Here is a 27,365-nt window from a genome sequence, read left to right as displayed (position 1 = left end):
AGTAAAGTGTTGTCCAATTTCCACCTGCAAGCTGAAGTAACTCTACTGCTATTCTTCACAAATCAGTCTACGCCAGATGAACAATCTTTGCACTCACTAGACCTTATCCTTCAAAGAGTCCTGAAGTTCTACATAGACAGAACCAAGATTTTTCGATGAGCGTCTCAACTGTTTGTGGCTTTCAAGTGCCCTAACAAAGGTCAACCTATTTCGAAGCAAGGTATTGCTAGATGGGTCTCCGCCGCAATTTCAGTGGCGGACGCTCAAGCCAATTGACAATTGCAAGGACCCATCTGTGCTCAATCAACTAGAGCAGTGGGTTCGTCAAAAGCGCTATTGGCAGGGGTTCCCCTGTCAGACATCTGCCGTGCAGCAACCTGGGCAGTCCTGCACACCTTCGTCAAGCATTACTGGATGGAGGGACAAGGAGGCGTAAGCAAGTGTCAGAAGGCTGGCTTACAACCCTTGTTACAATAAGGGATGCCTTCTCCCTCTACACCTGTTATTACAGAATGTTACCTGCTGTGGCAATCTAGTCAACGCATGTGAATCCATGTAAAATCCAATGCTGGAGATGGAGTATATAGCATACCTGTAACTTCTGTTCTCCAGCATTGGTATCTTTCATGGGCTCACATGTGCCCATCTACCACCCCTAAGGGAGCAAGGCTACACCTCACCAACATTCCGCTCTCTGGGGTTAGAATTTGAAGATGACCTCCAGGGTGGGGCTAGTCACTCGATGTTGTCATGATCCCTACCCCTAACCCTTATAGGCAAGTCAGTCTTCCTCTTGGAGCCAAGTTGGGGTCGCCTATTATGGCCTCTAAGGCCTTGCCGCCTTGCCAAAGACCCTCCTGGAGCCAGTGCTGGTGCCTCTGGCGCCAGGCTTATGCTTAATGTGAAGGTAATATGGAGGCCTGGACTTTGGAATGGGCTGGGTCCAACATGGAGGCTCCCACATAGCTCAGTTCCAAGAACTGAGCCATGCAGTCTAGTGTTTTGGGTGTGGTTGGGCCTTGGAATACCTGGGGCTATATAAGCCACGCCCAAACGGAGGAACACGCTTCGCGTTACTCTGCGGTTAGCAGCGTGACGCTCATTGTGTCCAGCTCTGCCTCCTGAATTCCTTACCTGCTGATTCCAGACATCACGCACCCTGAAAGAACAAGAACATCATTTCGAAGGGATTGTGTCCTCCGACGTATTCCTTATCTTAGAAATCTCTTTCCAGCTTTGCTGGCCCTGGAAAATTTTTCTCTAGAGGGCGCTGCGCGTCGACGTCCGCCGAGTCGATGTCCCTCGACAGCCGCCGTGTCGACATCATCCTGCCTATAAAGGCTGCGCGCAGCGTCCGTTGCTCAGTTCCGTTTTTCCACGCTTACCCAGTGCCTCGGAATATAGTTGCTCAGTTTCGTAGAGAATCTATCCTATTTCCTCGAGATAATCGATCCATACTCGATGGCTTCCTCGTCGGAACAGACGACCCCTCGGTCCGGCTTCAAAAAATGCCGAGACTGTGGGAAAAAGATGTCGCTGACTGACCCTCACAGAGTTTGTCTGTGGTGTTTGGGAGCTGAACACCATAGTTCGGAGTGCGAGGACTGTATGTCCATGACAGCTAAGGCCCTGAAGGAGCGTAGGGGGAAGCTGGAGAAAGGTAAGACTTTTAAAGCTTCTTCTTCCTCGATGAAGTCGAGACATTCGTCTCCTCGTCACCATTCGCGCTCCAGGTCTCGGAGTGGGTCCCATCACTCCTCGAGATCGAAGCACTCGAAGAGGAGACGTCGAAGATCCCCTTCTCCGTCCTCCTCTTCCTCTGTTTCTCCTGAGAGAATCCCTTGCCCCACGAAACATAGTTCCCGGGCTGAATGGGAGGAATATGATGAGCTTCTTCAAGAAAGCGGCCTCGACCCCCTCGAAGACTGCCGAGAGCGATGCTCTGGTCGAAAGACCCGAAGGTCAGAAATGCTGCGAGTTGCAGTACCCGGCGAAGGAAGCTTCTCGAGCGCGTCACGAACCCTTGAGTAAAGCTATGACCTCGAAACCTTCTTCGAAGGTTCCGTCGATGCCGTCGACTAAGGTTCCGTCGACGCAGAGGTCGGTGTCGACACACGGGTCTGTCGACTCGACGCCATCTTCGACACCGGGGTCGACGCCAAGGAAAGTCATGGTTGCGGCGCACCCAGTGGCTATCCCCAGGTCCTCGATGACGATGGCGTCGAGATTGTCGACTTCCTCGAGCAGAATCCCAATTCTATCGAGGACCTCGAGGCCTCCGCCTTTGTTTTCGACGCAACGCTCGAAGCCTTCGGCGTCGACGACTTCGTTTTCGAGGCCGATTACAAGTTTGGCACCCTCTGCCTTGGAGATGGGTTTCACACCCTTTGAGAGTTCAGACAGTGCCTTAAGTGGCACCACAAAATGAGCCGGGGCTCATCAAGGGGGCGTGGCCTAACGGTGGGGGTCCCGCTGGCCAGTTAGGCCACGCCCCCCCCACCCGACGAGCCTCGGCTCAATAGCTACTGGCACCCCTGCCGGGCAGCCTTTTGTAGAGATCAGCACCCGCTCCCCCTAGGGGAGAGGGTGCTGATCTCTACATTTATTTTCTATAGGCTAACCTGGCAGGGGATAGCGCCTCGCCTATTCAGCCTTAATGGTGGCGCTGCCCCTTGCCAGCTGAGGAGGGGCAGCGTCACCATTAAGGCTGAAAGGGTGAGGCCGCTGGAAGCAGAGGCCTTTTCCTAAATAATGGAACTCCCGCGAATCTGCGGGAGCTTCAGTATTTAGAAAGCAAGGCCTCTGCTTCCAGTGGCCTCACGTTGTCTCCATAATGGTGGCGCCGGCCCACGGGCATCCCTTGCTTAAAGGGATGCCTCGTAGGTGCGGCGCCACCATTATGTTGGAAAGGCATTTTTTTCTGAAGCCTGAAGCTCTCGCACACGAGCGAGAGTTTCAGGCTGTAGAAAAAAATGCCTTTTCGTGTAGTGGCCGGGGCTGCCAGGGGAGATTAGTGGGCCCCGGCAGGGCCCCGCCTCAAAACGAAATTTCAGAGCCTGCCAGGGCCCAGCCCCGGCAGGCCCCGGCCCACTTAAAGCCCTGAGTTCAGACCAATTGAGAACTATGTCCTCAATTATGGAAGAGGGAGAACTATCTGACCAAGAAGAAACATTTGAGTTGCAGGGACCTGCAACCCCAGTTCAAGAGGCGTTATCCTCAGAAGAACGCAGGTTAAAGGATCTCCATGATTCCTTACATGAGGCAAGTGGGTTAGACACTTCCCCTGAGGTGGAGCTCGCTAGGCCAGACCCGGGGGAGCATGCTGAAACCTCCTATAGAGCCTTAATGGCCAGGATCACAATTTATGGGGTGGTCAACACCTTCACAGGCTTTCCAACAAGATGACCTCACGGATATTCTTGATAAAGGTCCACAGGAGGATCCTGTAGTGCCTTTTCATAAAGCTCTTCAAAGGAAAATCATGACGAACTGGGAAACCCCAGATGTCGTCTCGGCAGTAAATAAAAAACTGTCTACTAAATACAGGGTGTCTTCTGCAGACCCGGAGTTTTTGTCAAAACATCCATCCCCAGAAAGTCTGGTGGTACAGGCAGCATCTTCTACTGACATCAAGACTGCTTACCCTACCGTCCCACAGGACACGGACGATAAGAAATATGATGCCATGGCAAAGAAAGTTTTTTCGGCATGTAGCATGGCGTTAAAATCTATTAATGCTACTTGCACCCTTGCTAGATTCAGCCATACACTTTGGGAGTGTGCTTCTACAGCGGCTGACTGCATCCCAGAGGGAGAAGAAAGGGAGGCGTTCCTGAATATCATACAGGACGGTAAAGACGCTATGTGCGAATCCCTCCAGACGGGCATTGATTCGGCTGACAGTATCAGCAGAGCAATGGCGGCAAGTACAACAACCAGGAGATTTGCTTGGTTGAGAAAGTCTGGTTTTGCCCCAGATGTGCAAGCCAGGCTCTTGAACATGCCATTCGATGGCTCTTCTTTGTTTGGGAAAAAGGCGGATGACAGTTTAGAAAAACTGCAAACATCAAAGGCAGCAGCAAAATCCCTAGGCGCTGCAATCCGTCAGACACCTTTTCGTCCCACAGGAACCTCTGCGAGAGGCAAGTCCTTTCGCTTCTACTCTGCATTCGGAAGAGGTAGAGGACGACCGGCTCAAAGGGGACAAAGAAGAACTACCCGAGGTGGACGGGGTAGATATTCAAAAGCCGCAGCAACAGCAGGTGCCTCTTTACCATCGACATCTGCATCATCCGCCCCAAAACCACTCTGAGGACTTTCCTCACAAGACACCTGTACGAGGCAGGTTAACTCAACATCTGGCGGAATGGCAGGCTATCACGTCAGATGCTTGGCCATTGGAGACAGTTGCACAAGGTTACTGCCTGCCTCTCCTACGCATACCTCAGAGTCATCCACCGGATATCAGCTCTCAAAAAGCTCCAGATCCGCTCCTCTTGCAGGAAATTTTAGACCTGCTAGAGAAAGGTGCCATAGAACCGGTCCCTGTTGCGGAGAGGAACAAGGGCTGGTACTCCCCTTACTTTCTCATTCAAAAGAAAGACGGAGGTCTGAGACCCATCTTGGACTTGCGAGAATTGAACAAATTCCTCAGGAAAGACAAATTCAAGATGGTAACTCTTTTTCAGGCCCTTCAGTTCCAGGACTGGTTGGTATCTCTGGACCTTCAGGACGCTTATTTCCATGTGTCTATCCATCTCAAACACAGGAAATACCTGAGGTTCGCAATTGGCAACGCTCATTATCAATTTCGAGTGCTGCCATTTGGACTGACCTTCGCCCCGAGGGTTTTCACCAAGTTAATGTTGGTAGTGGCTGCAAGTCTAAGGAGGGAAGGGATTCACGTCTACCCCTACCTGGACGATTGGTTGATTAGGGCTGTATCTTCGGAACAAGCTCAGATCCAGCTAAATCACGTTTGCCACTCCCTTCACAGACTGGGCTTCTCCCTCAATTTAAAGAAGTCACAAACAATACCATCGCAGAGACTCCAGTTCATCGGAGCGATCCTGGACACTTCCCTGGGAAAAGCCTCGCCACCAGAGGTGAGGGCTCAAGATATTCTACAGATGGTTACCAAGTTCCGAAATGCCCAACGTCTCCCAGCCTTCGAATTTTTGAGGATGCTAGGTTTCATGGCATCCTGCATTTTCCTAGTGCCAGAGGCTCGCCTGAGAATGAGATCCCTCCAGTGGGCACTGAGAACTCAGTTGTCACAATTCTCAGGAAGAATGACAGATCTTCTTCAGGTTCCCGACAGGGTAGCTCGAGACCTTCAGTGGTGGGCCTGTCAGGAGAACATTCTGAAAGGAGAACAGTTTTGGCAACCCTGGCCGGAGATAACATTAGTCACGGATGCCTCACTCACGGGGTGGGGAGCCCACGCCAACGACTTGACCATCAGCGGTCGTTGGTCTCCATCGGAGTCCAGACTACATATCAACCTGTTAGAGCTGAGGGCCATCAGACTTGCGCTGAAGGCGTTCCTGCCATCTGTACAAGGGAAAAATGTCCTGATAATGACGGACAACACAGTGGCCATGCATTACCTCAACAAAAGAGGAGGCGTAGGATCACTACCCCTGTGCAGAGAGGCGATGCAGCTCTGGTTTTGGGCAATCCAAGAAGGAATCTCTCTATCGGCAGTTCACCTAGCCGGAGAGAAGAACTTGACAGCGGACGCTCTGAGCAGGCAGAGCAGAGTCTCCCACGGGTGGGAACTAGCTCAGGAAGTCCTTCAAGAGATCTTCGCCCTTTGGGGAACCCCTCAGGTTGATCTGTTCACCACCAGTGTCAACAGGAAGTGTGATCTGTTCTGTTCAAGGGAATTTCCCCCGAGAGGAGCTCTGGGAGATGCGTTCATAGTGGACTGGGAGTTTCCGCTTCTGTATGCGTTCCCACTGGTCCCCGTCATTCCTCAAATGATCAGGAGGTTGAGAAGATTCCGGAAAACCATGATCCTAATTGCCCCGGATTGGGCCAGGAGAATGTGGTAACCGGACCTTCTAGACTTGTCCATCTGCCCTCCAATTCGACTTCCACTCAGAGAATCTACTCTCACAGAAGGGAGGTCAGGTTCTCCATCCAGACATCAAAACCCTCAACCTTCACGCTTGGCTTCTGAAAGGCTGAGGGACAAGGATTGGGACCTCCCTGATGATGATATGGAGGTGTTGCTTTCGGCAAGGAGGCCAGCAACAAAGTCTTTATACCGCTGCCGTTGGAACAGATTTTGCAGCTGGTGTAGAGAAAAGAATATCGACCCCTTTTTATGTAGTACACCAATGGTTTTGTCCTTCCTACTCTATTTGGCGAATTCAGGCCTTCAAGTTGGCACCATTAAGGGCTATCTCGCAGCGCTATCCATCTTTAAGCGCACTGCGGAAGAACCATCCTATTTCAAGTTACCCTTGGTAATACAGTTTCTAAAGGGGTTAACTAACGTTTATCCCCCAAGACCATTCCAGGTTCCCCTATGGGATTTAAACTTGGTCCTAACTTTCCTGATGGGCACACCTTTCGAACCACTCTATTCTTGTTCGTTAAGATTTCTTACCCTTAAAACTGTTTTATTAATAGCACTTACATCTGCTAGAAGGGTGAGCGAGTTACAAGCTCTTTCTTGTAAACCCTCTCATACAATCTTTCACAAAGACAAAGTTGTCCTGCAAATGAAGCCTAATTTTCTCCCAAAGGTGGTTTCTGAATTCCATATCACTCAGAAGATTACCCTTCCATCTTTCTATCCTCCTGCTCATCCGGGGAAAGAGGAAGAGAGGTTACACAGGCTGGACCCAAGAACGGCTTCAAGTGTTTACATCAGTAGACTGGCTAGGATAAGACAGGCAGACCAGCTGTTTGTAGGCTACGCAGGTCACAAGCTGGGGTTACCGATAACTAAGCAGACCATTTCCAGATGGATCATTGTAGCCATTTTGGAATGTTATAAACTGGCAGGAAAAGAGCCCCCTCAAAATCTTAGGGCTCATTCGAACAGAGGTATCGCAGCTTCATCGGCCCTCAAAAGAGGAGTGCCGGTTAAAGACATATGTGCGGCTGCCACATGGTCGTCCGTCCATACCTTTACACGTTTTTACAACTTGGATTCCTCCTCCAGTCAAGAGACTAGGTTTGGAAGGGCAGTATTGCACTCTCATCAATAAAAGGAAGCATGAAGTCAGTACTCCCACCTCCAATAACAGAATACTGCTATGGGAGCCTATCTAAGATGAGCAATACTTCGGGGGACACAATCCCTTCGAAGAACAAGTTACTGCTTACCTTGTAACGTTCTTTCGATGGGATGTTCCTCCGACGTATTCCTTATCGACCCTCCCATCCATCCCCGCAGTACTACTTCCCTTGTTGTTGCAGCTTACGCTCCTTCAGGATGATTAGTCTAGTCCAGAAAGAATAACTGTGGGCTACAAAACGGAACTGAGCAACGGACGCTGCGCGCAGCCTTTATAGGCAGGATGATGTCGACGTCGATACGGCGGCTGTCGAGGGACATCGACTCGGCGGACGTCGACGCGCGGCTCCCTCTAGAGAAAAATTTTCCGAGGCCAGCAAAGCTGGAAAGAGATATCTAAGATAAGGAATACGTCGGAGGAACATCCCATCGAAAGAATGTTACAAGATAAGAAGTAACTTGTTCTACTATAGCACTTACCTGTGAGTAGCATCCTGTGTTCGGTCCATCTCTTACCCAGTCCAGACAACACCGGCATCTAGGTGCCGCATCCTTCTCCAGAACACCAGCATCCAGGCACCACATCCTCCTCCGGAGCACCGCAACCTGGAAAGGAGAGAGAGAAGGAACAGCGTTAGTAAGCGCCTAATCATTCTTGTTAAGGAAGTACAAGACTCTTACCTGATTCGAACGTCTCGTGGTCGGCATCCATTGTGGAACATCACAGCAACCTGCAAGAAGACAAGAGACACAGGTTAGCACAAGAAAGGCAAATTAACGCTGGGCACCACACATTACTTTCGGAATAACGCTACGCATCGTGCATCTGCTCACCAATTCATGCTCCACGCCGATCTGCATGGCAACGCCAACATCACTTTCCACACCTAGAGGAAAGAAAAGAGACATTAGCAAATTAATAAGGAGGAAGAAAGAAAGAAGAGACTGAAATATCAAAACTGTGAAGAAGCTATCTACCTTACAAAGGTGGAGTCAGAGCAGGACTGGACTTGCACAGGGCTCGCACCAGTGAAGTAACTTGGTTGCAACACGCCCGGTCCATCAACGCGCCCCTTCATTGAGAAGTAGGACGGCGAGTGCATCGTACAAAAAATCAAGGTGAGGAAAGGTCTGGTTTTCAAGGGAGGCGGGGGTTAAGCAGCAAGGAACAATTAAGTTTGAACCCAGCACTCCTGTATTGCAGGCCCAACTCTCTGAAGCATTGCCAAGGCAAGAGGTCTGAGAGGGAGCAAAGGTCCAGCCAGGCTGAGTGGCGTCCCCGTGGATACCAGGTGAGCGTTACAGCGTCCCCTTGGCTGAGGCAGAATGCACCCAAAAGGACATTGATGGGCTACTTAACTTAATATTATAAGCTACAATAAAAATGTTAGAGGAACCCCGGCCTGTCGGAGGGAAATATTCAAAGCATCCGAGTCCATGAAAGATGCCAATGCTGGAGAACAGGAGTTACAGGTAAGCGACATACTCCATTTGACGGGTAATTGGATGAGCATGCCAGAAGGGCATAGCAGTGGTTCTAGCATGTTAGGTTTCGGTACAGTCAGGTGACCAGTAACGTATGAAGGAAAGGGATCTGCAGGGTGGGGGAGGAAGGTCCGGTTAGAGCTGTCAGTTCCCATTTAGAGGTAGGTTGTGGTTTGCAAGACGACAAATAAAAATGCCTTTGTCATCACCCTCAACAGCGTGAGCCCGGTTTGTACAACATCCAGGAGGCTCAACTACAAGTTGTACTACAAAGAGCCTTGCATGTTGTTGGACACAACTGACCTTTCAGACTGTTCTGAGTATTATCCCACTCTTCCAGAGGAGACCTTCTCTCTACTTGGGTTACGAAATATTGCATTCTCAATTTCTTGAGTGCTGCGATTTTAAATTGAGAAAACTAAGCTTTTGGAAATGGGGATAATTGACACTTATGGTAGTCCTGCATTAGCAGGAAACAAGACAAACGCATGTGGGCCAGATGGATTTCTTTCAGAGTGTCTTAGATTGAAAACATCCACTGCTTTTAAAGGTTTCATTCACTTTTAAAGAGCACTTTCATTGTTTTGTGACTTTTCAGTGGCACTCTATATCCCCATTTTTTAAATATCTATGACAACCACTTGAACCACCCCACTTTTATGTGCAAGTAGTCTTTTGATGCTTCCTCTGGGCAAGAAAGACATTATGGCCACCAGACATATATGAAATCATGACCTCTGCCCCATCTTGCTCCCTGAATGGGCGTTTACATGGTCTGGTTCCCTAGAAGTTATGCACACCACTAGCCCTTTAATTCCTTTGCAAAATGTGCCCCAACCTACCTTGTATTTGGATGGGTTGGCATTTGGAACTCTATGGAAGGAAGGGGTTTGGCGGTTTAAAAAAAATACGTTTGATCCATTTGGTGTGAACACTTGCATTTGAACTCTGAGAAGCCTTTTGAATAATGTTCAAATGGCCATTTGTTCAATGTTAAAAATCATTGAATGCCGGTAATCCAATCCGTGACACAATTTTGAGTTCTGACACTTTTATATTAAGAGTTCCAAAACCATGTGTTTGGAAAGGAGAAAGGGAAGAGTTAATGTGGCCCTGAGGTTTCCACTTAGTGCATCACTTCAGTATCCTAGGACTCTCTAACTTCGGCTATAACACTTTCCACTAAAATCAAACCAACTGAGTTTAGAAAACAATTTACAAAATAGTCTTTAGAAAGTCTCTTCCCCTGGCGAGCCTCTCCGGTCCCAGTAGAAGTAATGTGACATTTTTTTTGACTGCAAGGTCTTCTCCGGGGATCCAGCCCACAGCCCCAACCCCACATCATGACCTGCTTTATGGAGAAGGTGAAGGCACCTGGTGCCCATGGTCTCCTCCCTACACACCCCAAGGATCAGGAAAGGGACATAATCACATTTCCTTGGTAATGTCTGGTTTACTGATTCAGACAAAGCCAGCTGAGAAACACATGCATCTGTAAATTTCGTATCATTAAACACAAATGATTTTAGGCACTCTGTTGGTAGCTTGATGAATTTTCAACAAATGAGTTCATACAGTTTTGCAATGATTGGTTATTTATAACACGCTCAATACCCTGGGTATTCTAAGGGGGGGGACCCGGGGATCGAACCTGTCTTGCTCTGTCGTCTTGCTTCCAAGGCGAGAACGTTGCCCCTGAGCTATGCCCCGAGGCAATGGATGTGGTTTTAATACAAGTTGGCATTTTAACGCCTGCCCTGATTGAAAAATGTACCTTATTGCAAAGGCATTTGGACCTTCCTTGTGGGCGCAAGATGTAGATCTATTTCTCTAGTGTTAAGACTCTGCTTGTTGAAGGTTCAGGTTTGCACAAAATTCCCCATCGAGGGGGAAAAAGGTTTGCGTGAAATGTATCCCATTTTGGTAATTTTCCCCAACCGCAGGAAATTTCGTTCTTGCCAACTTCGATTGCTGGGTTCCAATGATCACTAACTGACCTGAAACGTGAATGTGACAATTTGTCAAACAAGATTTTGATTAAACAGATGAAATGAAGCTTAGGACGGGCCAGTTTTAATGGCTCACTCTGCATGTCCACATCTGTGCCTAGACAAAAAGATGAGAAACAAAGGTCATCTCCACTTGAACATTTTAAAAATTGAGATAAGGAAACCTAGACAAAGATTAAGTGATTTGCTCCAGATCAAACAGTTTGGTCAAGATGGAAAGCTAGATTTGAAACCTGATGATCTAAGTCAAAGATCAGTAACTTGGCACCTCACTAGAACTCCATTTATTTTCCTTGACTTTCGTTAGTATGCCACGTCATGCTGGTGTCAGTTTATTTCTAAGCATGCTCCCATTTGTCAGAAGAAAAAGCTGAAGCAGATTGGGTAAGATGTTTACCCAAAACCTGAAGTAAATGAGCTTAAAATTAAGTCTGTTTTTAAAATGAATTGATGGAAAAACCTCTTTAAGCCTCTAAACGATGGATATACTTGGTAAGTGAGCCTATACTTTTAAAGTTGGAAATATTTCCCAGTAGCTCATGGTTTGTGCAAAATATTTGTTTTGGCAAAATGGTTTGCAGAGTTGTAAAAATATAGGTATTTTGAACACAATCACCCAAAATAATGTAATTATATTGTCTGACTTCATGAATGCATAGGGTGTCAAACATCAGATAAATTCCATTGTACAAGGTGGGGTGCACTTCATACAAAAAAACTCCAGTGAAGTCAGCAAAATGAGTTGCCTTGAAGAAACTCTGCAAGTTGAGTGCATTTCAAATGTCTGTGCCTATATTACTAGGTTTAAATACCGGCAGGCCTGACTCCGCCCTTCCACCGGAGGTGGATACAATTTGTTCATTTGAGCCAAGTTTGAGGAGGCTTTGAACCGATACGTGATTATTAAACATGTAACAGTGGGATCTTAGTTGGTCTTTTCAAAAGTGTTTTTTTTATGTGCAGCCTGTCCTCTCCCTGCCAGATGAATCTCCGAATTTTGCTCCACCAAAAGCACTATATACTGCAAGCCCTGATATGTCTGAAACAGAGGAAATAAATGAGGAAACATCTAAGGTAAGTTGGTGCAACAACATTCTGTGAAACTATTTCTTCAGCATATGAAGCTTGCCAGGTTTGTATGCTTGCGTATTTTTAAGCACCACGTTGGAGTATCGAATGTTAAACTGCTTTACTTTTAGCTTCAACCCAATTAAGAGTCCAACAATGAACATTCAGTCTCTGCTGCTGTTTTCCTCTTGTACTCCTATGTCACATTCCTCCATAGTGATGGGATATCTCAGCCCACAGACACAGAGCCCTTTTTGCACTGCAATAAAAACTTTCCCTTTGAATGCATGCAGGGCATGCCCTCCCACGTTGACTCCGCTGACGCCAGAGTCATTGGCAAGGCACCTTCGGCGACTCCCTTTCCCACTGGATTAAGGACTTTGTTGGGGCACGAGGGGGTCAGAACCTTGCAGCCCACTCTTATAAGTACTATTCGAGGGGATTGGGTCCTCCGACGTATTCCATATCTATGACAGGTAATGTCCACAGGTGTGCTGCTTCGGAAAATCTTTGGCTCCTGCGTCGATGACGTCGATGCGCCGTCCCCGAGGACCTCCTCCGACGGCCGATGTCACCCGATGTGATAAGTAGGACGCACGACGCCCATAGCCTCAGTTCAGTTTTTTCTGTGAACGTGTTCCCTTCGTGAATCTCGGTACGCCTCGACTCGTTGGAGTTGCTGTTTTCTATTCTCGGTTCGTTGAACCTGTTCGGTTGGTTGTGAAGACCTGTTCGTGGCGATGTCTTTCTCATCTTCGACCCCGCGTCCGGGCTTCAAGAACTGCGGGGACTGTGGGTCCAAGATGTCGGTCACGGACTTGCACAACGCCTGCCTCTGGTGCCTCGGGGAGGCCCACGATACGGACTGTGTCGACTGCCAGTCGCTCACAGCCAAGGCCTTGCGGGAGCGCAAGAAGCTGCTGTCCGTAGGTCGGGTGTCTAAGCCCCGGAAGTCGAGGTCTATGGGGCTTTTCGACGGATGACTCGAGGGGTCACACTCTGCGTCGTTGTAGGAAGTCCGGTGGGTCTCCTTCCAGGAGTCGGTCTGGCCACTCCTCCGCCTCTTCTAGGCATTCCAGGAAGTGCTGGCATAGGTCGCCGTCCTCTTCCGAGGACTCCGCCCGTCGACGGGTCGCTTATCCCTCCATGCAAGCGACACCGGAGGAATGGGCTTCCTTCGGGAAGCAGATGCTAGCGATTCTGGAATCGCAGGACACCGGTCCGTCGGCGCCTCAGAGTGGGGTCGGTCGGCACCGGTCGAGAGACACCGCCCGTACGCCTTCGGGCTGGGTGGTCGGCACGGCTCTCGGGAGAGGTCCCGCTCGGACAACGGTGAACGGTAGCCGTTCTCACCATGCCCGTTCCAGGTCCTGGTCCTCGACACCCTCGAGACCGCGTGATCCTGTGCCGTCTTCGAAGAAGACGTTGACGCCTGTGGCGCCGAGGTCGTCGACGATTTCTCTCGGGGTTCATTCTTCGAGGGCATCGTCGATGCCGTCGTTGCCCAGGTTGTTGAGAGACACGCTCGGAGCTCCGTCTTCGAGGACTGTGTCAACGCCTCAGATGCTGGAGGCGTTGCAGCTGACATCGACGCCTTTTCTGTCGGCGCCGACTTGTTCGGCGCCCTCGACGCCTTTCGAGGCGATGGTGTCGGAGGGGCCCCGTGGCACAGGGTTTGCCCCTAAAAAGGCTATGGCTAAGGTCCGGCACTGCTTTGGTCCGCAGAGGTCTATCTCTCCCCCATCCTGGAGTACATTTCAGAGGGTGATGAAGGCTCTGATGGCGGCCTGGTTCCGGTTACGGTTCCAGATGACCTTCTCGGGCCATAGTCAGTTTAATGACCTGAGGCAGTCACTGCATGATGCCAGTGGACTGGACACCTCTCCGGAGGTGTTTTGTCGGCCGGAGCCTGGCACTCATGCCGATTCGTCATATCGGCGCCTTATGTCTCGGGTTACCGAGTACTTGGGTTGGTCAGCTCCCCCAGGGGAGTTCATTCAGGATGATCTCACGGACATCCTTGATCTTGGTCCACCCACTGACCCGGTTTTGCCTTTTCATATGGCTCTGCAGAGAAGGGTGGTGGCGGCTTGGACTGCTCCGGAGAGTCTCCCGGCAGTGGGCAAGTCTTTGTCGTGAAAATACCATCCAGCCAGTAGCGACCCCTGTTACTTGTCTAGGCACCCCACCCCGGAGAGTATGGTGGTGCAGGCAGCTACGGCCACGGCAAAGCAGGCGTCATATCCTACCATCCCTCCGGATAGGGACGACAAACGTTTTGACGGCTGGGCGAAGAAAGTGTTTTCTTCGGGGGGTACGGCGCTTCAGACGACCAACTCCATATGTGCCTTGTCTCGTTTCACACACACTCTGTGGAACTGTGTTGCATTAGCGGCTGATCATATTCCTGAAGGGGACGAACGGGATGGTTTCCTTGCTATGGTTCAGGATGGCAAGGATGCTATGTGTGAGGCCGTTCAGTCTGGTTTGGACTTGGCGGATTGTGTCAGCCGGTCCATGGCGGCGAGCACCGTAATGCGCAGGTTTGCGTGGTTGCGGAAGTCTGGGTTCGCTTCTGATGTGCAGTCCCGGCTCCTCAACATGCCTTTTGACGGTGAACACCTTTTTGGCAGCAAAGCTGACGAAAGCCTTGAGAGGTTGCAGACCTCCAAAGCTGCAGCGAAATCGTTGGGTGCTGCAGTTCGCCAACCTCCGCCTTTTCGTCCTAGGGGACAGCAATGGAGGGGAGGTTCCTTTCGCTATTACTCGTCCTTCAGTAAAGCGAGAGGAGCTAGCAGTCAGAGGCCATCGTAAGAGTGCCAGAAGTGGAAACAGAGGTACTTGAGGTGCCAAGGCCGCTCGGGCAGTTGCCTCTTTGCCCTCAGGCAACGCCGCAGCCGCTACCACTCAGTCATGAGGCCAGGTCCCATGGTTCGTCGGTTGTGGGAAGGCTAGCGCAGCATCTTGTAGAGTGGCAAGCCATTACTTCAGATGTGTGGGTTCTGGAGATCATAACCCACAGCTACTGTCTTCCTTTTCGGCAGAGGCCTCACGACAATCCACCAGGGAACCTCTTTGAAGAGTCCGGATCCGCTCCTTGCGCAGGAAATTCAAGCCCTGCTGGAGAAAGGCGCCATAGAACTGGTGCCTGTAGCGGAGAGGAACAAGGGATGGTATTCCCCTTATTTTTTGATTTCAAAGAAAGACGGGGGATTGAGACCCATCATGGACTTGTGCGGTTTGAACAATCTCCTAAGGAAGGACAAGTTCAAGATGGTGACTCTTTCTCAATTCCTCCAGGCCCTTCAACTTCAGGACTGGTTGGTGTCTCTCGTCCTCAAGGATGCTTACTTCCATGTGCCGATCCATCCCAAGCACAAGAAGTACCTGAGGTTCGCGGTTGGCGACTCGCACTTTCAGTTTCGGGTCCTGCCGTTCGGATTGACCTCGGCCCGAGGGTTTTCACCAAGCTCATGGTGGTGGTGGCAGCGCATCTCAGGAAAGGGGGGGATTCACGTCTACCCTTACCTGGACGATTGGTTGAGCAGGGGGAGCTCTCCCGAGCAAGTCCTGGATCATCTGTCCGTCACCTGCCACTCCCTTCACAGGCTGGGCTTCTCCCTCAATTTAAAGAAGTCCCATTTGACACCAACGAAGCGGCTCCAGTACATCGGAGCAGTGCTCGACACGTCCCTGGGGCAGTGTTTTCCTCCTCGGGTAAGGGCTCTTCACATTCAGCTGATGGTGCACAAGTTTCAGTTTGCCCAGAATCTCCCAGCGTCCGAGTTCTTGAGACTGCTTGGCCTCATGGCATCCTGCATTCTTATGGTGCCACAGGCTCGTCTGCGGATGAGATCTTTGCAGTGGGCACTCGAGCTCCAGTGGTCTCAGTCCTCCTGCAGGCTGTCGGACCCTGTTCAGGTGCCGCCCTCGGTAGCCCAGGACCTTCTGTGGTGGGCCGTCGAGGGCAATCTGATGAAGGGGGGGCCCCATTTTGGCTGCCCTGGCCGGAGGTGACGATCGTGACGGACGCATCCCTCACAGGATGGGGAGCTCATGCCAACGAGCTGACAGTCAGCGGTGGTTGGTCTCCGTCGGAGTCCAGACTCCATATCAATCTTTTGGAGCTGAGGGCCGTCAGGCTAGCCCTGAAGGCTTTCTGCCGACTGTGCGCGGGAAGAATGTCCTGATTCTGACGGACAACACGGTGGCCATGCACTACCTCAACTAAAAGGGGGGGGGGGCAGGGTCACTTCCGCTGTGCAGGGAGGCGATGCAGCTCGAGTTCTGGGCCATCCAGCAGGAAGTTTCGATCTCGGCAGTTCATCTGGCCAGAGACAACTAGACGGTGGACGCTCTGAGCAGGCATAGCACGATCTCTCACGAGTGGGAGCTGGCTCAGGAGAGTCTCCTGGAGATCTTCGCCCTTTGGGGGACCCCTCAAGTGGATCTCTTCGCCTCCAGTGTCAACCGGAAGTGCGAAAGGTTTTGCTCGCGGGAATTTCCTCCAAAAGGAGCCTTAGGAGACGCGTTCGTGGTGGAGTGGTCATTTCCACTGCTGTACACGTTTCCTCCAGTTCCCGTCATCCAGCAAGTGTTGCGGAGGTTACGGAGGTTCGGTTCGCGGATGATCCTCATTGCTCCGGCATGGGCCCAGAGGACGTAGTACCAGGACCTTCTAGACTTGTCCATCTGCCCTCCACGTCGTCTTCCCTACCGAGACGATCTGCTCTCACGGGAGGGGGGTCAGGTTCTCCATCCAGAGGTCAGATCCCTCAATCTTCACGCTTGGCTTCTGAAAGGTTGAGGTATAAGGATTGGGACCTCCCTGAAGACGTGATGGAGGTGTTGCTCTCGGCCAGGTGGCCCGCAACAAAGTCTCTGTACCGTTGCCGTTGGAGAAAGTTCTGCGACTGGTGCAGAGTTCAGAATGTGGATCCTTTTGAATGCGACATTCCCATGGTTTTGTCTTTTTTGCTTTCTTTGGACCACAGGGGCTTGCAAGTGGGGACCATTAAAGGTTACCTGGCGGCGCTGTCCATATTTAAGCGCTCGTCTGAAGAGTGTTCCTATTTTAAGATTCCTTTAATTTTGCAATTTTTGAAAGGGCTCACTAATGTGTTCCCTCTGTCACCTTTTTTGGTGCCAGGTTGGGATTTGAACCTTGTTAAGTTTCTTATGGGTGCTCCGTTTGAGCCTTTACATTCTTGCCCTTTGAGGCTGTTGACTCTGAAAACTGTGTTTTTGGTTGCGGTTACTTCCGCTCGCAGAGTGAGTTGCAGGCACTTTCAGTTAAGCCACCCTTCACTGTGTTTCACAAGGACAGGGTTGTCCTTAGAGTTCGTCCTTCTTTTCTTCCGAAGGTGGTTTCGGATTTTCATTTGAGCCAGAAGGTGGTTCTTCCGGCGTTCTATCCTCCTCCACATCCTGGTAAGGAAGAGGAGAGGCTCCATAGGCTTGATCCTCGGAGAGCGTTGAGCTTTTATATTTCGCACATGTCCCGGGTCAGAGTGGACGATCAACTTGTCATTGGTTACGCTGGGAAGCGTTTGGGACAAGCTGTGACGAAACAGACTTTGTCTCGGATTATTTTAGCTATCTCCGAGTGTTACTGCTTGGCGGGTAAGGACCCTCCGGCTAGCTTGCGGGCCCATTCTACCAGAGCAGTGGCTGCGTCTACTGCCCTGCAGAGGGGAGTTCCTATTCGTCACATCTGTGATGCAGCCACCTGGGCTTCAGTGCATACTTTTGTACGTCACTATTCCCTTGATTCCATCAGAGGGCAAGATCTGGCTTTTGGCAAGGCAGTTCTCTATTCCGCAATTTGATTGGGCATGCTAAATTTGTATTCTAAATTCTTTCCCACCTCCTTGCTTGGTACTGCTTTGGGAGTCTGTCATAGATATGGAATACGTCGGAGGACCCAATCCCCTCGAAGAACAAGTTACTTTCTTGCCTGGTAATGTTCTTTCGATGGGATGGTCTGACGACGTATTCCATATCGCTCACTCCCTGCCTTCCCCGCTGCAGAATTTCTTTTGCGATTGCAGCTTGCGTTCCGCAAGGCCTTGTGTGTCTGACTGACAGAAAACTGGTGACACACGTTCTGCGGAAAAAACTACAACTGAGTCTATGGGCGTTGTGCGTCCTACTTATCACATCGGGTGACGTCGGCCGTCGGAGGAGGTCCTCGGGAACGGTGCATCGACGTCATTGACGCAGGACGCAGACGCCAAAGATTTTCTGAAGCAGCACAGCTGTGGACATTACCTGTCATAGATATGGAATACGTCGTCGGACCATCCCATCGAAAGTACGTTACTAGGTAAGAAAGTAACTTGTTCTTCTTTTTATGGCACCCCACCCAGGCGACACCTACCCATGGGTAGAGGACTATACAAAGCCTTTTGCCGATTTGCTGAGGGCCCTTCAGGGCCTATTGGAGTAGCTACCAACCTCTGGGTCGATGACTCTTCAGGTTCTGTCACCAGTCAACTGCCTTAGGGGGCAAGAGTTACCAGTGATATATCCACTGAGGGTACAGCAGTGCCTTCCAGATGTTGGTCTGAGACTCCTCAACCTCCTGTCACTGGGCACGAGCCTGCGGGTTGTCAAAAACCTTTGCCTCAGGGTGCCACGTTGGCAGACAATATCCCTTGTGTCCTTATGAAAGGAGTCCACAAGCTTGGGTTCTGATACCGATATGGAGAAGCAAGTTCCTCACTCCTTCAAGGCCTTCCATGAAAGAAGGATGTCTGGCCTACTTCCTGGGAGTGCCTAACCCGGAATAGCCTCGGCCAGAGGCCGGTGTGCTGTCAGATTTTAACCCTCAGCTTCCTGAACAGATTGGTCTTACCATTGCAAAAATATTTCTTCACTGAGATATTGAAGCTGTGGGAGAAGCTTCACTCCCTTCAGCCGACAAAAAGTTGGAGGGAAGATACCAGCCCCTCCCATCGGAAAAGCTGTTTGGGAAATCCAATGGGATGTCTGCCAGGAACCTGGTCTGGGACCTTTCTCATTTGGCCAGGGAAAGGCAGGCGCTCTCTGATCCCGACCCTGGGGGTGGTGTACTGCAGGAGGATCACATGAGGGGGAACTCTGACCAGGAAGACTGGGAGAACCCCCTTTTTGACTTTCCCAGTAACACCCCCCATCTAATGACCTGTTGCCAACTTAAAGAAGTGCAAAAATCTAATTTCCTTAAAATGAACTGCATGTTATAGAATCCCTCTGGGACTGTGGAAGAAGCGGGCTGAGAGGAAGCATTAAGAAGTAAGACTGTTAAGTAGGTTTAACTGCCTTTGCCAGGGTCAGGCAATTAACATTAAGGGCCTGCACCTGAAGTCAATTGCCCCACCTGAGGCATAAAAGGCTGCAGCTGGAAGGTTGCCAGTAATAGCAGAACAGAACAGGGCTGGCAGTTCATGAGGAAGTGGGACCACTTAAGGGCCGCCAGAACGAGGGAAGAGCAAGTTTCACCTGCATGTTCTGAGTTGGTCCTGTGTTCACAAAACTGGTCTGGCTGTTGCTGCACTGAGAGATACTTGGAGAAGTTAAGTCTCCCAGGTGCGCCTAATCGCTGTGGCTGCAGAGCTGAAGTCGTGCATCTACCAAGGGCCGTGGGCAGAAGGAAGCTCAAGGGGAGGTATAAGAGGAGACTCTCTGGTCGAACCGGATCCGAGACAACTGTGCTGCAGAGGGTGTCGGTCCCAAGAGTGTCTGAAGTAGTAGTAGCTGAGAGTAAAGTCAGGAAGTGGAAGCAACCCACAACGCAGTGTTTTTGGTGCCGGTGAGTGAAGCTCTGTACTCTAATTCACTGAAAACTCCTGGTCGATAACTGTAACCAGCTTAATTGGAACTTGCATAGTTTGTGAGTAAAAGTTGTTAGTTGCTGTGCAAAGTCTTGTCAACAAAGGAAATGTATCACGCGCACCTTTAACACAACTCAAAGTACTCGCGTATAACAAAAGTCTTCTCTTTTCCATTGTTGTATTAAATAACTTTGCTGGAATTGTCACGTGTCACCAATTACAGACCAATATTCTCCCTTTTAATCACTGGAAAGCTAGCAGCTGACTTTCCTGAATTGTTACAAGAACTCTTACATCAAAGTAAGGTCCTGTATGAATGATGGTGATTCCTGATTCATGTTAAAGCAGCATTATGTATGAATGAAAGGGAACGCAAGTCTTTACAGTCTTTAAAGTTGAAATCTGCCATCAGTTCACCTAATTTGGTTTCCCTTGTGCAATCCGAATCTTGTAAAACCCAGAACAAGAGGTTTGTAATTATAGAAGCTGGAGAAGTAACGAGATGAGCAAGCATTACCATAGCCAGTAGGCAAATCTTTTAAAATGTGAAATTAGCCCTATTAAGATCTAACCGCCTTTATTTTGAAGTTGTCAAAGTTGTTAAAATCCAGTATTCTCTGATACAAGGGTGACCAGGTTATCCAAGGCTGGAAGAGTGGCAATACAGCTTTGGGGTAAATGCTGGAAGCAATGTGGTGTACGTAAAGCCGGGTGCTTGTTAAAGGAATTGATCAATAATCTGTAAAGTGGGGACTGTTGAAGCTGAGTGAGAAGCGGTCTAGAAGCTAAGACATATTCTAGTGGTAGCTGTAAGATAGACAAAAGAGGCAAAGAGACTGACCTTTCTTATGGCATAGGAATGAAGAGTGCATTGCCTATATGTGTAGGTCGAAGAGTCTTGTGTTTAAGTTGCCTAATAAATCCTTGAAGTACCAAGTTGCGGCCGAGCTAACAGAACTGTGGTTGTCTATAATATTGTCGGAGAATATTATTTTGAAGGTGATTGAAGCAGTAGTACACTGTGAAACAAAGGAGAGCTTGCTTTCACAGTGCCATTAGCAGAAGGCGGTTGTCAAGAGAAAAGCAACCCCCTTAGAAGATGGCATCCTGACAAGTTATACCAAAGACGCTGCAGAAGTTTAAAAAAAACGTTGTTGAAGCAGAAGTTGTACTTTTGTTTCGAACTTTGTCAAGTCTATCCTGACATGAGGTTATCCAGGATTACCATTGGTGCTGTCTTTGTGGAAATTACAAAGGGAACTTTTCAACAAACTGAAAAAGAACTGTTGCCAATGGGTTTGTGTTTGGGTGAACTTTTGTTTCTTTTGGAACTTTCAAGAACTGGTAGAAAACTTTTCTTTTCTTTGCAAGAGATTGACTTTGGACCTTCCTGGGAAAGGGATCTGCCCAGGAAAATGTCATCCAATTCAATGGTTATTTGGTAATCATTTAGTTATGTTTATAATTTACTTTGAATGTTTTGTTTAGTGTGAGGGCCAGTTTTGTAGAAGATTCTCCTTTAGAACCTAGACTAGGTACGGAACTCCCTGGTAGAGTAGGCTTAGTTAGGTTTTGTTTGCATTGTCTTTCATTAATACAATGTCATGTACTGATAAAACTGCAAGCAGTTGTCTGCCTTGCATTACTGACCCCTCGCACATGCCTAGCCTCCCAAACCGAGCTCATCAGTTCTGTTGTGGCGTTGTTTTTTACAAAGCCTTCAGGCTTGGGTGCCACATCATAGTCTCTGAATTTCATGAGCATAGATGACCAGCTTCTTGAGGCTTACGGGAAGGTGGTCTACTCTAATGCCTCTGTTTATGGTGACAGGCCAATGCTGACGCCCTGCTAGCTGCAGGTAATCGTACATTCTGGAGAACTGGCCAGTTTCCTGCCTTACCTTCCAGCAGACACACGCCTTCAAGGTGGGTCTGGTGGAGTCAAGATGGTGGCTCAGGATCTGCTAGTCATCCCTTCATATTGATACAGCTAGTTGCGGAATGGCGGGGGTTGCAGATGTGCTTAAGGTTGCCTGGATGCACACTTCCAAATTACCCTGGAGGTTCAGGATCACATCATCCATCTACCTCTTGACGTTAAAGATCTGTTCCACTCCTCCACAGGTGAGGTGCTCAATAAGCGCAAGGCTTTCACCCAGACGGCCAAATCCCCGACGGTCCTCACAAAGACTAGACAGTGGCCCTTTCACCAGCCCTCCTTCACTAGAGACTCCAGGCACAAGACCTTTGGATTTTGGGACTACCAGGATAGAAAGGCAAGGAAAGGAACAGACTGCTCCTCCAGTGGTAACTGACGAAAGTCGTCAAGGCCTGCTTCCAAAGGGTTCTTTGCTTGCCACTCAGGCACTCCACCTGTGCATCCTAAAAAGCAATAACGAACAGGGTCGGGACCACGGCACACCTGTCTGCTACAGGCTCACATTGCATCGGAGCAGTTGGTTCAGCATATCACAGGATCCCTGGATGTGTTCAGTTGTAAATGGGGTTTGGCCTGTCTTACTCCTCCTCCTCCTGACCCCCCTCAACTACCCCTCCTCCTTTGAGCCAGATGGGTTCTGCTCTCCTTTTACTGGCAATCTGCCAAAACACAACTTCCTGCCAATTCTGCTGATTCCCAAGAGTACTGGACAAACTAAAAGCCGAAAACTGCACGATCATACTAATAGTGCTGCAGTGGACAACCTGATTTTGGTACTCCCAACTAGTGGGATGAACAGAGTTGGCATGATTCCTCTTCCACAGTGGCATGACATCCAGATCCAAGAACATGGCAAGATCCCTCATCCATGCCCTCTATTGCTCAACTTAGCAGTCTGGTTCCTGAGGACTTGACTGTTGGGCATTTAGGGCTGGCCATAGAACATGAAGATAATTCAGGCAACCATTTAAGAAATTGATGCAGTTTCCATACCAAAGCAAACGCTTCCCCTGTTGGCCATCTTCAGATATATCACTGTAAGTTCATGTTGGGAGTCCTCAAATTTTCTCTCAAGTAATCTTCATTAAAATTGACTTAATACTTTTTCGACTAACAATTTCAACTTTTGACGACTCACCGACAACTGGCACTTACTGCAGTGCTGCAGAGTCTGTATGCCGTTCCTGGCGCCGCTAATCTTAGACGTTTGTCTGCATAGTTTGGGCTTACCTCCTGCCAGAGTCCACGAGCAATAGCCTGTTCAAGGCTTGTGACCACTGTGGGTTGAAAATGTCTACATTGAAGACCATCACAGCGGCTGCCTCTACTGTCTTCACCTGCATCACGTAATACAGGACTGTGAGATCTGCTAGTCTTTCTCCAACAAGATACTATGGGTGTCATGATTCCCCCAGTTGGCAGTGCTGGTGGCATCTGGTCTAGGAGAATGGCTGAGTGGCGTAAGAACAGACTGCTGCCAGTGTTTCCTGGCAGCTGCCCCTTCCAAAATTGCCCCCGGATTGGGACCCCTAGCTGAATCCAACATAGCCCCTAATGGGCCTGCTACACAAGAATCCTTGGTGGTCTAGTGGTGCTGGGTGGGGCCCAGGGTATATGAACCCCGCCCTGGGCCATACCCAGCGCTTAGTGTTTTCTCCGGCTGGGGATCAGTGTAACGCTTGCCTGTCACGGACCCGGCGCTTCCTGCTGTATCCAGCGCTCATCCAAGCTTCAGCAGCCTTACCTGATGCTCACCACGGCTGTTTGCGGACTTACCCGATTCTCGCTGCGGCTCTTCCGGAACAGCGCATCAATCAGCTCCCTTCACCGTGGGCTTCAGCATTCGATCCAGTATGGATCCCGGAACATCTGCAACACCTGCAAGACAATGAACAAGGGAGGGTACACAAAAGACATTCCACGCCACCCTCCCAAACCCTCAACATAGGACTTATATCGGTCCGCTCCTCCCATCAAGAGGGGGCCTCACGGCTATCCTGTAAACTTCAGCTGCTGGCCTCCGATCCACAGTGGTAACTGCAGAGCAGACCTGAAAGGGGAAAAAGGACAGGATTAAGACATTCCTTGGACAATAGCGGACGCGTGCCTCTGCCCATAAGACTGCACGCGGGGAAACCGCTCTCACACCTCTCCTGGTTCCAAGGGGACATTTACCAGTGCGATCTGTGCCCATACATAAAGAGACGTTCTCAAGGCGACAAGGCAAATTGGTGTGCTGCAGATGGCCTTGGCCGCCGTGATCCAGTGAGGGAACTGGGTTAAGACTGCAAACCGCCTACCCACTGAAGGAACTGGGATTGACTTTTCTACACACCCGGAGGTGCCCAAGAAACCTAGCAACACAGGGAGCCCCGGGACCTTACCCATCAATCCAGACCACTCCAACTCTGTCCACTGGGTGACTAAACCTGCAGTGAGCAAAGTGGAAGGAGTGATTTGGCCAGCTGCAAGGGGCTTGTGATCGCCGACAGACCGGACCAGGCACTCCTGCAGGGCCCCAGAAGTAACCGTTACAACGGGATCGTCACTCTTGTCGCTTGGCTTGAGGATGCTGGCAGGGCCTATGACTCCACTTCTGTACGGAGTCATGCCTCTCTACGGCAGGGCAGGGCGGCCCATCTAACCTCTTCCAGTAAGAGGTCTAGGTTGCATGAAGTCCATGCCAGTAGCAGAAAGAAGCACAGGGAAGCTTCCAACGATGAGCTGAGATCATCACATAAGGAGTGGTCATCACCCAAGGTCAGTTCCCAAGGGGTTTCTAAAGAAAAGAGCAGCCAGGACCTTTTCCACCACCCAACGGAAGTGACCACATCAAGCAAGTCCAATTCGAAGTCTAGTGGCCCCTCTTCGACGGTCAAAGCTACCCTGTTGGCATCTTCAAAATCGGCGCCAAGCAAGTCCTCAAACGCCCAAGTCTTCCTGCAGATAGTCTACACCGAATCCATCCAAACCGTCCACGAGTGCTCCACCGACAAAACCGACAATGAGCAAGCAGGCTACCCCAGCGACATACTTCGTTGACAACTGTGGTACCCTCTTCGACCGCCCCTTTGACAGGAAAAAAAGCTGTCTTCTTGCATGATTCCGACCAATGCAACTATTTATGCCAAAAACACTGTCCGCGCTAGCTGCGCTACCATGAGCATCATACCCAAACCTCTGAGCGGGGCTACTCCCAAAGGGGACCACCGTAGTGGAGCCAAGCCTCTTACTCCGAGGATGTAGAGGAATGGGAGTTGGAGGTGGCCATGCCACCTCCCTCTTCCCTGCAACGCATTACACCACCTCCTAGGAAGTAGCTTAGTTCTCCACGTGGTGAGGTAAGCCTTATAAGGCTACCAGTTTTGCCACCCCTGCATCCATCCCCTATGGGGCACAAATTGCCTCTGGTGCAGCCAGCTCCACCACTGCCTCACCAGAAGCAGGTGACACTGGACATTTCATCCACCTTGATTACGCTGGTGGCTACATTACAACAAGGGCTTCAGTACCGACGCCTGCCACGGTCCCGCCTCGACTGCCTCCTGCAGATGTCCATCCATGGAGGACAATGACAGTCACCCGAGGAGTGTTGAAGGCCAGTGAAGGCCCCAGCAACTGTCAGACATGGGGGACAGGCATAGGTCCAGACCAACTGGAGGGTGTGGCGTCAACACATGCGTCTCACGCTGATGAGTTTGAACATTTCGTTATTGCTGATGGCGAACCTGATGACCAAAATTTTCGTCCTCACACTGAAGCAGCAGCGCAAGGACAGTGTCTTGTACCAGTGTAGAGAGCAGCGCAGGAAATCGGCCATGTCCATTCCGCTCTTGGAGGATGGTCTAGTCACCTTGGCACATCCCGCAATGGCCCCTGTAAAGGACCGTTTTGACAAAGACTACAGGGCCCTGGACAGTGCTCCCTCCTGCCTCCACTCTCAACCTACACCAGACTCCATTCTCTCTGCTCCCGCCAGGAAGAGGTCGGGCAACCCGCCGTCCTGCTCAGTTCCCCTGCACAAGGAGGCAAAATGCCTGGATGCCTTTGGCAAGAAAATAATCACCACTGCAGCCACGGCAATCGGGGCTGCAAACGCAATGGCCATTCTCGCACGATATGATCGAGTTATGGTATGATCTGGGCCCTACCGTAGGGTTTCTGCCGGACGACAAGAAGCAAGAGGCTATGAACATCTTCCATGAGTGCGAATTGGCATCAGACCATGGTATCAGTGGATATCGCGGACACTGGGTTTCACCAGCTTGGTAAAGGCGTGGTCCTTCGCAGACGAGGGTGGCTCAAGGCCACAAAATTTCGGCCTGATTTCCAATCTTGAGGCATAGACATGCCTTTTGATGGCAAAGACCTATTCGGAAAGAAGGTGGACAAGGCACTGCAATCTATTTAAAAAGACGCAGAGACTGCTCACTCCCTGAGGCCACTACAGCAAAAGCGCCAGTCCTTTCACGCTCAAAGGACGTTATACAACTTTGTGGGACAACTACTCTATCAGTCATTGTCTTTGTACAAGTCTCTGTACTCGGGGAACCAGTACAGGAAGAAGTACCAGTCCTATAGAGGTTCTCAGCGCATCCGTCGCTCCTCCCAATCAAGGGGCCAGTCTGGCAAGCAACCATGACGAGCCCAGGGTCTGGTCCTTCCGCTTCAGCACCCCAGTGGGAGGACAACTGTCAAGATTTGTCAAGGAATCGAATAACATCATATCCGGTGAATGGGTTCTAACCCTTCTCCAGCAGGGTAACTAGCTGGAGTTCGTACACTTTCCACTGGACATTCCACCCGTGCACAAGCCAGAGAAGTTACGGCACATCCTGCTGCTAGAAGTGCATGCACAACTAGCGAAAGGGGTGGTGGAGAATGTGCCAAAGGACGAATTGGCTACAGGAGTTTACTCCTGCTATTTCCTGGTAATAAAATAGGTACTGTACAACAAATTTGGGTGTTAGCCGACCATATTGGATCTAAGGGTTACTGTATGAGCCTCTTTCTAAATCTACCTGCCTCCACTCTCCACCCTTTACAATTAATCCAGAACAGGACTGTGAGACTTGTCCTTAGCCTCAAGCCCTGGGATCGTATCTCTCCAGCCCTGAAATACCTTGAATGGCTCCCAGTGTATGCAAGGATTACATTTAAAACCCTCTGCATTGTCCACAAGGCCTCTGGGACCTTGGTCCAAAATACCTTCAACTATCCCTCCATAAATACCTCCCCTCTCAAGACCTTCGCTCCTCTTCTTCTAACTCCCTCAGGGTTAGTCATTTTGCAAAGAAACAAGCTGGGGTTAGATCGGTCTTCGGCTGGTGCCTCCCTTTGGAACAGCCTCCCAGCCACCTTGAAATTTGAGGAACACCATCTTTGGTTCCAGAGGCATCTCAAGTCATTCCTCTTTGCCTCTGCCCTTTGCCCCCCCCTTCTCCCCTGTTGATCTGTTTCTTCTCTTGACATCATGCACCTGGCCACCCTCTGTCATTCGGGCCTAGGTACCTACTCACCCTGCCACCTTCCTGCACTGCTTCCAGGCCACCCTCAGCACTAGGGTTCTGTATCTGTACCCATACAGCCCCCTCCCACTTCTGCACTTATCAGATATTCCTCATCTGTCTGTCACCTGCCACTTGCTGGCTGCACTACCATGGTTTATCGCTCTTATTTATTGATTCATTTTATTTAATATTTGTTTGCTCTCCTCTGCACTTTCCACTCCTCCCCTTTCTATTCAATTTCCCATTTTTCCTTTTCCGTGCACTTGTGCTTTCTTAAATGTCACTGGGC

The 27,365-nt window shown here is 50.0% G+C and overlaps 1 protein-coding gene across 13 annotated transcripts in view; it reads left to right on the top strand.

The window, feature by feature from the left end:
• CAPRIN2 (caprin family member 2) overlaps positions 1-27,365 on the top strand; it is a 2,777,496-nt gene that overhangs the window by 1,546,315 nt on the left and 1,203,816 nt on the right. For all 13 annotated transcript variants that reach the window (XM_069628538.1, XM_069628546.1, XM_069628537.1 and 10 more), the window contains one exon: positions 11,710-11,820. In XM_069628538.1, coding sequence (XP_069484639.1) covers positions 11,710-11,820 — 111 coding nt within the window. The remainder of the gene's footprint in view (positions 1-11,709; positions 11,821-27,365) is intronic.

This window comes from Ambystoma mexicanum, chromosome 12 (genome assembly GCF_040938575.1).
Source record: "Ambystoma mexicanum isolate Mex_15411 chromosome 12, UKY_AmexF1_1, whole genome shotgun sequence".
Lineage (NCBI taxonomy): Eukaryota > Metazoa > Chordata > Amphibia > Caudata > Ambystomatidae > Ambystoma > Ambystoma mexicanum.
Note: the sequence above shows the minus strand (reverse complement) of the source record. Positions and strands in the feature narration are given on the sequence as shown.